The sequence below is a fragment of the Mixophyes fleayi genome, chromosome 8 (genome assembly GCF_038048845.1).
Source record: "Mixophyes fleayi isolate aMixFle1 chromosome 8, aMixFle1.hap1, whole genome shotgun sequence".
Taxonomy (NCBI): Eukaryota; Metazoa; Chordata; class Amphibia; order Anura; family Limnodynastidae; genus Mixophyes; species Mixophyes fleayi.
Window position 1 is genome coordinate 58,569,585 of NC_134409.1, and position 14,141 is coordinate 58,583,725.

The 14,141-nt window shown below is 40.0% G+C and overlaps 1 protein-coding gene and 1 long non-coding RNA gene across 4 annotated transcripts in view; both read left to right on the forward strand.

Moving 5' to 3' along the window:
• Positions 1-14,141, forward strand: part of LOC142099309 (uncharacterized) — a 151,603-nt gene that overhangs the window by 14,063 nt on the left and 123,399 nt on the right. The gene's annotated exons all lie outside the window — the stretch shown is intronic.
• The window catches only part of LOC142099300 (coagulation factor XIII B chain-like), a 41,829-nt gene continuing 34,267 nt past the window's right edge, over positions 6,580-14,141 (forward strand). For 2 of the 3 annotated variants that reach the window (XM_075182623.1, XM_075182622.1), the window contains exons 1-3: positions 6,581-6,748; positions 9,960-10,136; positions 12,277-12,444. In XM_075182623.1, coding sequence (XP_075038724.1) covers positions 6,664-6,748; positions 9,960-10,136; positions 12,277-12,444 — 430 coding nt within the window. In that variant the 5' untranslated portion in view covers positions 6,581-6,663. Of the gene's footprint in view, positions 6,749-9,959; positions 10,137-12,276; positions 12,445-14,141 lie in introns of all 3 variants that reach the window. The other variant, XM_075182625.1, reaches the window with a different exon arrangement.

Genomic DNA, 14,141 nt, shown 5'->3' on the forward strand with positions numbered 1-14,141 from the left:
TCGGTTTGTGGACATGTTTGCCATCACAAAAAAGGCTAAGGATGGCTTAATAGCAGCACCATCACACTCTGGCGTGGGGGAAGAAGCATATAGGAATTTTCAGAGTTGGTTGAAGGGCTTCCTAGTTTTTGCTGCATGTTATCTGGAAACCAGGCCAGCTGAGCACATGAACGTGATTAAGTACATATACTTAATACAAGGAATGTTTACCCGATCCAGGGGTATTATGTGGAGGCGGTACGATGAGGTCTTTCGAAGGAAGCAAGATGGAATGTCATTGATGGATTTCGGGTGTAAGGATGTGGAGGTGTGGTTGGATGTGACACAGCCGAGGATGGCTGGTACTGATGTGGGTGTGGCAAGACAGAGGCAGCCACCTGTGTGGTTTGGTCAGCCCTTTCAGGGGAAGTGTTTCGCTTTCAACAGGGGCCATTGTGAGAGAGGTGCGGCCTGCAGATTCAAGCATGTATGTTCAGCCTGCAGTGGGGGTCACCCGAGGAGAGAGTGCCCCAGGAGGAACGGTCCTGCCACTAGTGATAGACCCGCCACTGGAGGCGCAGCTTGGTAAGGCGATATCGCCCATTGTATTGTTTGAGCTTGGGAAATGGCTGGGTTGGTACCCTGATAGGGGGGCTGCTGAGTTTTTATGGAATGGTTTTAATGTTGGGTTCAGATTGCCAGTGACAGGTTTGGTGCACTCTGATACGCCCCGGAATTTGAAATCGGCTACGGAATTGCCGATGGTAGTGCGCGAGAAAGTGTGTTAAGGAGGTGTCGTTGGGCAGAATGTGTGGCCCCTTTTTGGTTACCCAAATTCAGGATTTAGTTATTTCCCCGGTGGGGGTGGTGCCAAAGAAAGAAGTGGGGAAGTTTCGGCTAATTCATCATTTATCTCACCCGCAGGGCACATCTGTGAATGATGCGATTGCAGAGTCTGAATGTTCGGTCGGTTACCAGTGTTTTGAGGATGCTTTGTCATTGGTTCAACAATGTGGCGCGGGTGCACTGTTAGCGAAATTGGACATTGAGTCTGCTTTTAGGTTGTTGCCCCTGCATCCTTCTTCATTTCAGTACATGGGTTTTTGGTTGTCAGATGGGTTTTAAGTGGATAAATGTTTACCTATGGGCTGTTCGGTGTCGTGTGTGTTTTTTGAATGTTTTAGCACTTTTCTTCACTGGTGTGTTGTGGCAGGGTCGGGGCATCAGAGTGTGGCCCACTACCTTGACGATTTTCTGTTTATTGGTCCAGTGGGTACAACAGTGTGTCAGGACTTGTTGTTTTCAGCTCAGGCGCTGTTTAGAGTAATGGGAGTTCCAGTGGCAGCGGACAAGTCAGAGGGCCCGACTGTGAGGTTGTCATACCTAGGTATTGAGATTGACACGGTTGCGGGTTGTTGTAGGCTCCCGGTGGAGAAGAAGGCTAAGTTGAGGGGAGTAATTGATGCAGTGCAGGGTGAGTGTAAAGTGCAGTTGAGACAGGTGCAGTCGCTGCTTGGTCTTTTTAATTTTGCTTGCAGAGTCATTCCAATGGGGAGGGTGTTTTGTCGGAAGCTAGAGAGGGCTACGGTCGGTGTTAAAAAGGCTAGTCATTTGGTGAGAATGTCCAAGGAGATTAGAGATGATTTGGCTATGTGGCGATTATTCTTGGAGAGTTTTAATGGAGTTTGTTTGTGGCCCCTGCCTGGCTCCATTAACGTGGAGTTACAATTGTTTACAGATGCTGCTGGGTCTTCAGGGTTTGGCGCTTACCTGGATGGGGAGTGGTGTGCAGCAGCTTGGCCATGCGCTTGGCGTCAGGAGGGTCTCACGAGGAATCTCTTGCTGTTGGAGTTGTTCCCCATCATTGTAGCCATCGAGTTGTGGGGTGTTTGTCTGCGTAATAGGAGTATATCTTTCTGGTGTGACAATTTGGGGGTAGTACATGCTATTAATAATCAGAAGGCTACCTCTCTGCCAGCTTTGAGGCTATTGAGAAATTTGGTTTATAGATGTTTAGTTCTTAATGTTACCTTTAGGGCAAGGCATGTTCCTGGGGTAGATAACGGAATTGCGGATGCTTTGTCTAGGTTTGATTGGCATAAGTTTTGTTCGTTAGCCCCGCATGCTAATGTGTCTGGTGTTTTATGCCCCGATTTTGTCTGGCAGATTATAAGGCCAGAGTAGAAGAGCTTGCTAAGCGTTCGGTTGCAACTGGGACGTTGAAGAAATATCGGGAGGCTTGGTCGTCCTGGGAGGGTTTTTGTGGATCTGATGAGGCTCGGGGTAAGACAGGGCGACAGCGCATGCTCGCGTTTGTGTGGCATTGTTTTCAGGCGGGTAGATCTAAAACATATATGGTGTCGGCTTTGGCTGGTATTTCGTTTTTTCTGCAGATTACAGGTAGTCGGGATGTTACCAAACAGGCATTGGTGCGTAAGGTTTTAAGAGGTTGGGCTAGAATTTTCCCCCCGTTAGAAGATAAACGTAGACCTATTGATAAGAGTATGTTAGTGAACCTTGTGAATGTTATCACGGTTGTGGCGACGGATTGAGTTTCAGGCAGCTTTGTTTCGGCTGGCGTTTGTTATGGCTTTTTTCGGGGCTTTTAGAATAGGTGAGTTGGTAGCCTCGTCTAGGACGGCTGTTTATTCAGGCTTGCTTTCCAGGAATGTTGTGGTACAGGATGAGAGTATTGCTTGTAAAATTCATAGATCAAAGACTGATTCGTTGGGTAGAGGGAAATGGATCACTTTGCAGCGGAACCAGGATATAGCGGTTTGTCCAGTAGAATTGACAAGATTGTACAGATATATGTCTCCTGCTCCCGGTGGTAATTGGCTTAGACATAGTGATGATTTTCCCCTTATGAAGTTTAAATTTTCAGCAGTATTCAAAAGTTGAGTGGTTAAGCTTGGTTTGAGTGCAGCGGACTATGGGACGCATTCTTTTAGGATAGGGGCAGCTACGGTAGCGGCAGAAGAAGGTGTGTCTGAGCAGAGCATTATGGCTTTAGGTAGATGGAGGTCTAGGTGTTTTAAGCGGTATGTTAGGCCAACGGTGGCGCTCTAGGCTCAGGCAGTGCGATGTAGTAAGGTTGACCCATGACATGCGTTGCTTAAATTGTTGAAAGGGAGCGCGGAGGGTTTTGCCATTTCTTTTCTCCGGGGGCTTGATTGGTGGTGGCACCCCGGGGTTTCCGGTTTTACATCCACATGGGTCACCCTGCGTCATGCGCGAATGTGGCAATTTTTTGTTTTCCATATTAATTATATTACGTTTTGTCATTTCATTTACATGCATTATTACTCCATGTTGCAGGTGCACGTCAGGATGGGAGGAATATTTGGCTGGTCGGCCATTCATTTGTTTTGTGGGCCGGTAAGAGCGGCCCTGCTCAAGATTTGAGCAAATTTCCCCGGGCAGAGTCAATAAGATGGATAGGTGTTAGGGGTATGCGTTGGGCATCTCTGTTAAATATACTAAAAGACACAGAGAGTAGGTTTGGGCGCCCTTCAGAACTTATTATTCACCTTGGGGGGAATGACCTGGGTAAGTGGTCCAGTTTAGAGCTCATTGAGCAGATAAGATCTGATGTCAGGGCCATTAAGTTACATTGGCCAACAGTTCACCTTATATGGTCCGATATTATCCCTAGGCGCAATTGGAGAGGGGCGGATAAACCAGCTCGGATTGAGAAAGCTCGTGGGAAGGTAAATCGGGCGGTGCGGAAGATCTTTCAGGAAGTAGGTGGTGGCTGCATTAGTTATCCTTCCATAAGGGCTGTTTTGACGCAGTACTATAGACCCGATGGTGTGCATTTGTCTGATTTGGGTATGGCATACTTTATAGAGCAGATTTTCGGTTTTCTTGTTTGGCTATGAGAGGTCAGTTAGTGGCGGGCTGCGGTTCCTGGTGGGGAACCTTAGCTGTGGCGGTAAGCAGCCCAATCAGCGTCCATTTTGGTTAAATTTAAGGCGTAGTAGGCACTCTCCCCGTAAAGGATTGGGCAAATTAGTCAGAATAGCCCTTCGGGGTTAAGGGGCTCCGCTTAGGCGGGTGGGCCTCAGCTAATATGCCAAATGGGGAAGTTTGGCATTTTACGCCTAGTCGGGTCCAAATTAGTTTGGACGGAATTTACAACTGGTAGGTGTGGCGTGGATGCTGATTGGTCTGTTTATATTGGCCACCAATTTTTCCCCAGCAGGTTCGCCTTTAATAAATTCCTGACCTTTCAAACGCCAATTCAAGTCTCTGTGTCGTTATTTTAGTTTGTTAAGTTAACTCTGGTAAAGGTTAAAGATGGTATAGTATGTGGTCCACCATAAGCGGTTTATTACCATTAAACATATGATAGAGTTAACTTATTATGCAGTTGCTGAATGAGCAGTGAAACAAAAACACAAGTATGTTAGTAACCATTTTCTTGCTTTTACTTTGCAATGGTACTATTTGATGGACCAGTAGAAAAGAACAATAAAACAATAGTAGAACTTTAACTAAATCACTGCAGCTCAAGCTTGTCAATAAGCAATTAGTTTATGTCAGTTCGTCATGATCTTGGGGACGGCCATGGACAGGCCAATCCATATTAAGTCTGCATAGAGTTATTTCAAACAGAGACGTGAAGTGACCTTTTTGAGGAACTTACAGGACAAAAGCATTATTGAACTGCATTATGGTCCAACTGGAACAATAGTTGTAAATTTATTGACAAAGTCACTACTCAGCATAATGGGGGACCCATGAGAAATATAAATATATACATACTCACACTGAGAAAAATCATAGAATTACAACAGATAGAAATTATGCCACAGCACCTAAAGTGTTAACAATGACATATAACCAACATGGAGGTGAAATATTTGCTAAGCAATGTGAGCTCATGTGTTTTATTTCTTGTGTTTTGCTCCTGCTATTGTTTCTCTGTTTGGATGTGTTACAAACTACATGCTGTTGTGTTTATCCTGCCTGTATACAACTGAAAACAGCTTAGTTCTTTTATCTCCGATTGTCCATCTGTTCTCATTTACACAAACCTGAACTCACAGATCAGTATTTTTAATACATAATTGGTCTAATGAATTCTAGTTTTAGGGCTCCTCCACTGTCTCTCTCCAAACTTTGATGTGGACATCACTCCCCATTAATTTAAACTTGATTTCATAACTAAACAAAACTCAATGCTAAAAAGTCTGCTGTTTCCGAAATATTTTGCACAGAGGCTTCCCTTTGCCAGTCATAGTGCACAAGACACCCACTGCCCATCTATATATTAAATAAATTTAGTATAGAGATACCTATATATGACAGAGTGACCCTAGATTACAAGCTATATAGAAGTAACAGAACTCCTCCCACTGCCAACCATCTGGAGATACACAAACATTTTAAAACCATTTGGGAGCAGAATTGAACACATTTCTCCAGCAGAATTGGGCCTTGGTGTTCTACATGGTATTGCCACAATATTTTTTGTTCTGTCCTGAGAACTCCCTTATTATACCTCATCCACATCACAGAGCAGAATTAATTGACACTGTTATCATCCCAGCTCTATTTCTAAACTATAAATTCAGTGAAATATGGAATGCGGAATTTACAGATACAGTGCAGAATGCCATTCTATGGAATGGCAAAGCAAAAGCGGAAACTGAAGATAACATCATCAGAACTTTGCACTTCTGCTAAATCGCCTGTCCCACTGCAAAATTCGATCCACATGAAATCAGATCACAAATTTTCTTATCTCTACAGAAATATTGCACAGAGACTACTTCATAGCCAATCATATTCAGAGACACGGGGGTAAATGTATCAAGCTGAGAGTTTTCCGGCGAGTTTGAAAAGCCAATCAGATTCTAGCTAACATTTATTTAGTACATTCTACAAGATGATTGCTAGAATCTGATTGGTTGCTATAGGCAACATCTCCACTTTTCAAACCCGCCGGAAAACTCTCAGCTTGATACATTTACCCCACACTCCTCTTTTGTCAGTCATTTAGTACAGCAATTCTTCCCCCCACCTGCTAGCCTACCCAGCCATGGACCTTTTCAGGCATATCATAATCCAGATGGTGCTGTCTTAACTTCCTCTTGGCATCTCTATGCCACTTGCACCTAATGATTTCAGGATCATTGAGTGATATTGTACATAATACAGGGAAATGTTTATAACTCCTTATGACCCCATACAGGATTAATTCACATACCATCAGGACATAAATGTGCCTGACTCCACTTTGCTTTCCCACAGTCATTAATGTGGTTGAATAAGTGAGTTTGGAGGTAACAGGAAGATTACCTGTCATTGCTTTATAGGCTTAAGCAATTTAGAGCCCATAGAACCCACATGCCCTAGGAGTGTGCCTATGTTATTTTTCCTTTTATTTGGCACTGGTAATGGGATGCCATGATTATTCAGCTATTATTAACAATGTACACACTCCTTATATATTGCAAAACACAGACTGCATTTAGAGATTCATGTGTAACAAAGCAGCATATTAAGGTTATTGACACACACTTGGCTTGAAATGGAATTTTTTCTTGTGTCATAACATTTTAGAGCAGGAAATATCGGGCAGGAAAGGAGCTGGTCATTTCTTGTAAATCAGTTTAATCAGTAACACTGTAGTACTTTATGTAGTGGGGTTCTTCATACTGTGGTTCTGACAGGAAAATGATCTCCCTGAAAAAGCTTATCCTTTTTAACCTTCTCATTACACTGATATGCACAGAAACAGCTTCTGCACAGGAAAAACAAGGTAAAGCTAATTTTACTAATAACATACAATACAGCATAATAAAGGAATCGAGTGCTAGTGGCAGTGCAGTGCTGGAAATGGCAGTACAACAGATTTTCTTCATACTTAACACAGTTTTTTGGCCTCCGGTTGTTGTGGGTGCTTCTTATTCTGGGCACATGTACTTCCTACCTATATTTACCTACTAAAAGAGTGCCTGTTTACATTGCTCTTGTCTTAGTATTTAAAAACTATTTTTAAAATAAAGCACAATTCAAAACAACTTTTAAACCTAGGATGAAATACCTGTTTTTTTATTTAATATTTTAGTAAAATGTGGGCTAGCAGGTACAATATTTAGAAAATGCTGCAGCTGTCTTCAGTATTGTAACTGAAATTCACTTACATTGCATAGAGTTCCTTGTTAACCAATAATGATATAATATTTAGGAGTATATTTTCTATGCTGTGGCTCCGTATAACCACTGATTCCCGATGCTTTGAAGGCATTGATATCGCCGGAAATCCGCTGCATAGTAAATATACGCCTTATGGTGTAAGAAAGGTATATTGTACTCTGTATCATATATATACATTAATAAAAAATAATACAATTAGAGAAAAGCAACATTTAATTTTTAATTGCTCTATTACTTCTGTAAAACAATGTCAGTATTGAATTACAATGTAGAGTTTATTGTGCTGTGTACAAGTCTCTGTAATGACATTATTATGTCTTATTATATATACATATGCTGTATGTTAGACCTGTGTGCACATGGACTGAAACTTATTGATAAAGATGTTATACAATAGAGTATATGGAAACTGTAAAGGATTTTGAGGCCACACAATTAGCTTGAAAGGGCCATATCCGACCCATGGGCTTCAATTTGACTGTATACTAAATTAATTCTATTACAGTATGACTTGTTTAATCAGTTTAGGCGATCCTTTAGACATTCACACCCACTTCAGATTTTAAACAGTATACTTAGGTCGGAATGGCTAAGACTGTAAGTGTTACTCTTTCTGGTATTTACATTGAACAAGGAGTCGATTTGTTGGACATTCAGTTTGATTAGTATATAATTTTATAAAAAAATTTCTCCTAAAACTTTTTAAAATGTTATCTATGTGTTGATGGGTTGAGAGCTTTCCCTTTCAATTAAAGTCACACCATTGAGCGCTAAGTGCTGGTCTTTTTTTTTGTTGTGACGAGACCGGGCACCACAGTGGCAATACCGGACCAATTGGCCTGTCAGTCAGTGTGCCAAGGCTACATCGACCCACCCAGTTTATTAAGTGCTACCCGGATCCAGCAGAAAATCCCTACTTTATTAAACCTTAATTCACAACAATTCAAATATCCATACAAATAGATTTTTTTTGGAGACTAGTTTGTGATTATTATATAAATTAATAGCTTAATAAGCCTCATTGTTGTTTTGCCCTCAACTGGCGCTTATATGTTATTATTGCAGCAAATGTTTTTCATGCGTCATTATTTTCTACATTACATAAATTTTGTATGAATTAGATGTGTGACTTCCCCTAATACAATGGATTCTCAACCTGTGACTGGAGGCACACAGTACACAATTGTCTGCTCCTTAGACTGGGTACACACTACAGAAAGTTTCTCCCAATGTGATATCATTGAAGATTTTACCGACGACTGGAAAAAAAAGTCCTGATCAGCATGCCGATTCATATGTACACATTAAACACGTTTTACAAGATTTACCGTCAGATCTGTGCTCCTCATCTGTCTTTACCATCGACTGAAAAGATTGTGACTCTGCACACTCCATAGAGATCTATGGACAGTGCTGGGCGTGAGTGCCTACACACTGTAGAATTGGAACGACATTGTCCTATTGTTGAACGAGAATTTTAGTCCGGTGTAAAAATCAAACGATACGTTCATTGTTGGAGTGTACACACTAATGCGATATTGGGCCGAACAGTCGTTTATCGTGTGATTGTCCCGATAATCGGCTGAAAAACCTGTAGCCTTTTTTTCATGTTATGGAGCAAAACAGTGGTCTCAAAATAAAGCCATTTTGAATGCAGAATAGGGGTGAGAAATACTTCTGTTTAGAAATGTGAATTGTACTTCCATTGTATTCTTCTTTTCACCATGACTAAATTTCTTTCATTAAATATATTTGTTGTACCGTGTCCACAGGTCCATGAATTTATTCAGACTGAAGGAGTGTGATGATACTCAGGGAAAAAACTATCCCAAGGACCAATTTGGTCTGCTTACCCCTCATTTGTGTGGTAACCTGGCCTAACCGCACTCCTTTTAGGGACTAGGGCATAGAGTGTATGGATTCTATTTTGTGGTATAAATCTTAGCACAGATCAAGATTGATGAAACATAAAGCACATTTATTTTTAATCTCAAGGAGATTCATAGCAACAAACACAACATTGCCACTGAAAAGTAAAAGTGCAGGCTGTCAGAAAAGAGGCACACAAAAGAAAGCAACTGAGTAATATCACCAGCTGTTAGTCCCCTCCTGAGACTCTAATGTGCAAAGGGTTTAGAACGACCAATGCTGTCTATTACTCTCAGAGGTTTGTCCATGTCCCAGGGTTTGTAATGCCACTCTGCTGCTTATAGCAAGCAGTGCCAGGCCAACTCCAGCATCAGCTTATCTGAAAAATCTTCCCAGCGCTCTCTATGCAACATCTTTTAGTTCCACTGAAATTCTCATGCTCCTAGGACTGTTTACCTTAGTTTGGAACCAAAATAATTCGCTAGTCATTTTCTAAGGCAATTTAGAGATTGGCCAGGCCAGTGAAGTATGTGGTGAAGGGACCCCACCCCGGACACTCCACTGGAAATATCTCTGTTCCAACCGTGGATAAAAACACAGCTGATATAGGGACAAAGGGTAAGCATAAGATTGTGCATGCTTGCAAAGGTATGTTTAAACTCTTGGAAATATACAAAATCTGCGAAGGTGACGGGTAAACAGGTTGACACAAATTGAAAAACTCAGAGGAATACACTAAGGACAAGCTGGACTAAGCACAATATGGGAATCATTTTCTGGCTTTATGTCTTGTGTGAAGGGGGTCCATTTTATCACATAGAGTTCGGAGTGTATCATACTTAAAATACAACTTAGGACTCCATGTTAGAGACATGAGATATGTTTACAGTGAACTGATGGGTACATATTACACATATCAACTAATACAACTGAATTAATCTTAGGTACATGCAATGTGCCAGTTTTGGAGCATGGACACCATGTGCCGAATAAAGTTTTGTTTAAAGTCGGAGAATGGCTGCAATATCAGTGTGATGAAGGTTACATGACTGCACAAAGGAATATTGTGGAGGAAGTAGAATGCCTTTCATCCGGATGGTCAACTGTGCTACGATGTTCTCGTAAGATCTGCTTTTACTATCTATTATTATTATTATTATTAATTATTAAATATAACTTAATATATGCATAAAATCCTGTAAATAATGTCTACACACATTCTCATGTCACAACACGCTGTTTGTTCAAGTAATAGAATTTGCTGCCAGGTGGGAATTTTATTTAGTGATTATTTTAATATATGTAAAAATCCTAAAATGACATATTCTTGCATATTAAAAGACTACAGAGGTCGTCTGAAATTAAAAAATATTTAGAGGTTATTTACAATACAGAAAATTATGCAGTAATGCACTAATTTGTCTGTGAGGTATTTACAAAGGCCAAAGACTTACTATTTTGTTTTTTCCGCTGCACAAAGCTTTAAGCCATATTTTTTTCAAGCTTGTGGTCCATGAATGAAATTCACATGTGGACAAAAGTAAAAATATCACCTCCAAGTTTTGCTTATTGCAACATTTAAATTCATACTTATTTTCCACCACATTAAACGTACAGGGTGGACATGGAAGCTATCTTTATTTGAAGTATCATCAGTTTACATTTTAATTTTTATTTACATTTGTGTGCGTGCAGATTAGTACATTTCAGCTTAAAATATACTTAGATGGAGTAAAAAGTAACCCACTGAAAGTAAAGGTCCAAGCCTAATTACTGCAGTTCTGAGGTGATGCAACAATCTGGCTATTTATGTGAAGTTAAAATGGTTCTGAAAGCATCCACTAATATGAGGACACTTCATGAACATCATCATCCTCAACATTTATTTATATAGCGCCAGCAAATTACATAGCAATTGGGAACAGGCACAGTTATAAAACAATACTGGGTAATACAGACAGAGAAGTAAGAAGGCCCTGCTTACAAGCTTAAAATCTATGGTACTTCAAGTCTATCCATTATCAGGGACATAAAACTTAATCGGCAAGCCCCATAGTGAAATTTGGGGGTCTCGACAATGTTCTTTGCTGTTCTTAGCATGTGCTGTGGTCAAGTAAGCCACATTTGAACTTTGAGCTCTGAAACTGAAAGGCCAAAAGCGGCTTCACTGTGCATGCTCAGAAGACCAGTGAGAGGACCTCCAGAACTGATTGCTAAGCATTGTTGGGTCCCCCTCAAGACTGGGCCTCATAGCAGCTAAATGTGCTGCTACACCGATAGTTCTTCCACACCACATTCAAATTTGTCATCCTGTAACCCAAAATCTCATATTTCAATTTGTTCACAAAAGCAGGTACATGATTGTGGTTAACCATCCAGTCTTCATGGAACACCCTGATCCATGTCCAAGGCAGCTCCTCTCACCTCACAAACACCAACACCTGTATTCTACTGTGTGCGCATCCATACAAATGCTCAAAAAGAGACAGAATATTACAAAAGAAAAAGGCGGTGTCTATGTATTGTTTATCTCTTATAGCATGGGAACATTTGTGCATAAACATATCTTGTACAATGGCAATACAAAATAACCATACATTGGTTACAATGCAGGAACATAAATTGAGGTTCTTTGTTATCTACAAGTTAACTTGGAGTTCCATGTTACATGTCTAGAACACTCAATCTGTGGCGTTCTAAACTCTTTGGTGGTAGTATAAGTTACTGTAGGGATCCAAGACCTTCCACAATAAGTAATTTGCATAGTATAAAAATGTTTTGAGGAAAAATTAACAGAAAAAGGCCACAGTGTGGAAATAGGTCACATTGGCAATTTGTATAGTAAATATTATATCTAATACGGAGCACACTGATCAAATATTCATCACACTTCAGTGCGGCACCTTTTCTAAGCTTGGAAATACTAATATACTGTATATTGTATATAAATAGCTGACGATGATGATGAGGCGTCAAAAAACATAGCAGATGTGGTAGTAGTGATTCTCCCATCCCAAATTTCCCAAATGTTTCACCTGCAAATAACATTAGATAGAGTCTGCTAAATGGTTTATATAACAAATTAGAAAGAAATTGCTAAATTGATATGTTATCTCTATAATGTATAACTTAAGGAAAATTATTCTAATGGATGGCAATATCTCTAATCTAACTTCTTATTTGCATTATTGTAAGTCTAAAAGTTGTCAGGTTGTCTTTTTTGCTTTATAATATACTTTGAACTCTCTTTCTTATATTTAGAAACTCAATGCTCTGTCCAGTCGACAGCTGATTTGAATAGATTACATTTGGTCTATACCAATGGCCAGAAGGCAAAGTTCTCATGTGATGATGGGCTGATACTGAAAGGATCAGAAATTAGCCAATGTTATTACTATGGGTGGGACCCACCATTACCAACATGTGAGGGTAAATATCAATATTTATCCAGTTTTTTGCAACTTTATGCTGAATCACATGTCAATATGTCTCTGTACCTAACTACATTATTCTAATGTATAGCTAGGGTCTGCATAAGAACGACTTGTGTAGTTTTTGAGATCAGGGACTTAGCCTTGCAATCAAACTCACCACATAACTCATATCATGCAGACACACAAGGTATAAAATTACAAGGGACAAATAAAAAATAGTAAATTTATGTTTATTACAACTACAGTCTGAGTAACACCCAATTAAGTATATTAAATACGTTGCTATAGAACAATAGATATAGAAAAAATTATTTTAAAAATGCAGATTCTACATCTTGCCCCCTGGTTAATCCCACTGCCTTGTGTTCCTGCAATTCAACACTGTGTGCCGTCTCCACGGTCATCTGGCTGAATGCATTTATTACAGACAATGAACTGCTAATCAGAAAGTTTTACTTTTAATGGATACAAATCCTGCTAAAAAACTCAAGCCATTATCTCTGAACTGATTCATAAATAAATCACTAATCATGCAAAGTAGTGCCAATGTTATTACAAATATAGTCTCTTTAATCAGAGCTTAAATAAAAGTAAGATAGTCATTTTATATACAAACTGGCTCCAAAACTGAGCTTGATGCACAAATATTTACGTAGGTGTAACTAAGAAACGTAGAGGGATTGGCTATGCAAAAATTATTAGGCACAGTAATTGTGGGATTGCAGTGCTAAATTGCAACACACTGACATGTTCTGTGGGCTGTGACTATGCTCCACCCGAATTGAATCATATTTATTATAATTAGCATATGGTAATGATATAATAAAGTCCCAATTGTTCATCATATTATATAGCCCATATCTTCTCATAATTTAATACATGACCATTGAATAGCCCATAACGCAGCACCCCAATTGTCCAGAGTATAATACAGATCCAATGTCTACCATATTATACAGTCTCCACTTATACAACATAAAATGCCCCACATAAGCATCTCCACTGGCTGAACCCCCCCCCCCCACACACACACAAATAAATATGCACAGAAAACACACACATGTAGCATCTACTTTCTCAATCTATCCTTCAGAGTAGAAGTTCTACCTCTCCTCCAGCATTGCATGTGGTGGACTCATGTTAGGCAGCGCTTGTTTCATGTCTGCCCCCCTTCTCTCATTTTTGTCCCTCTCTCTCATAATTCCGTGTCCCTCTCTCTATAATATCTCTATGTCTCCCTTCTGTGTGTCTTTTGTATGTCTCCTAAATGTCTTGCCATTGTTCTTTTTTCATGCTGGCAGGCATATGTACCCTGTTATAACACTCTAACACCCAGAAGGATTACAATTACATGTAAAATTGAATGCCACCCCTGCAGTTCTGCTACCCTAGTCTTAACAGTTGGGCTTCTAATGTACAATCATTGATGCCCAAAGACTCCAGTGATGTAGTCAGAGATCATTTACAAGGTTGCTGGGCACTCATAGCAGCTCAGTGGACACTAGAAAACAGGTATTAGTGTTAATTAGCCTAGTACTAAATACATCAATGAAAGGTAATGTCTGACTTGTTTCTGTAGGTTACAGTATATTTGTGCAATTTGCACAATGTTAAGAAATTAGAATTAAAGTGGATATAAACATTGCCCCATAATTAACATATCAATTAGCAGTAATCTAACAACAAATGAGA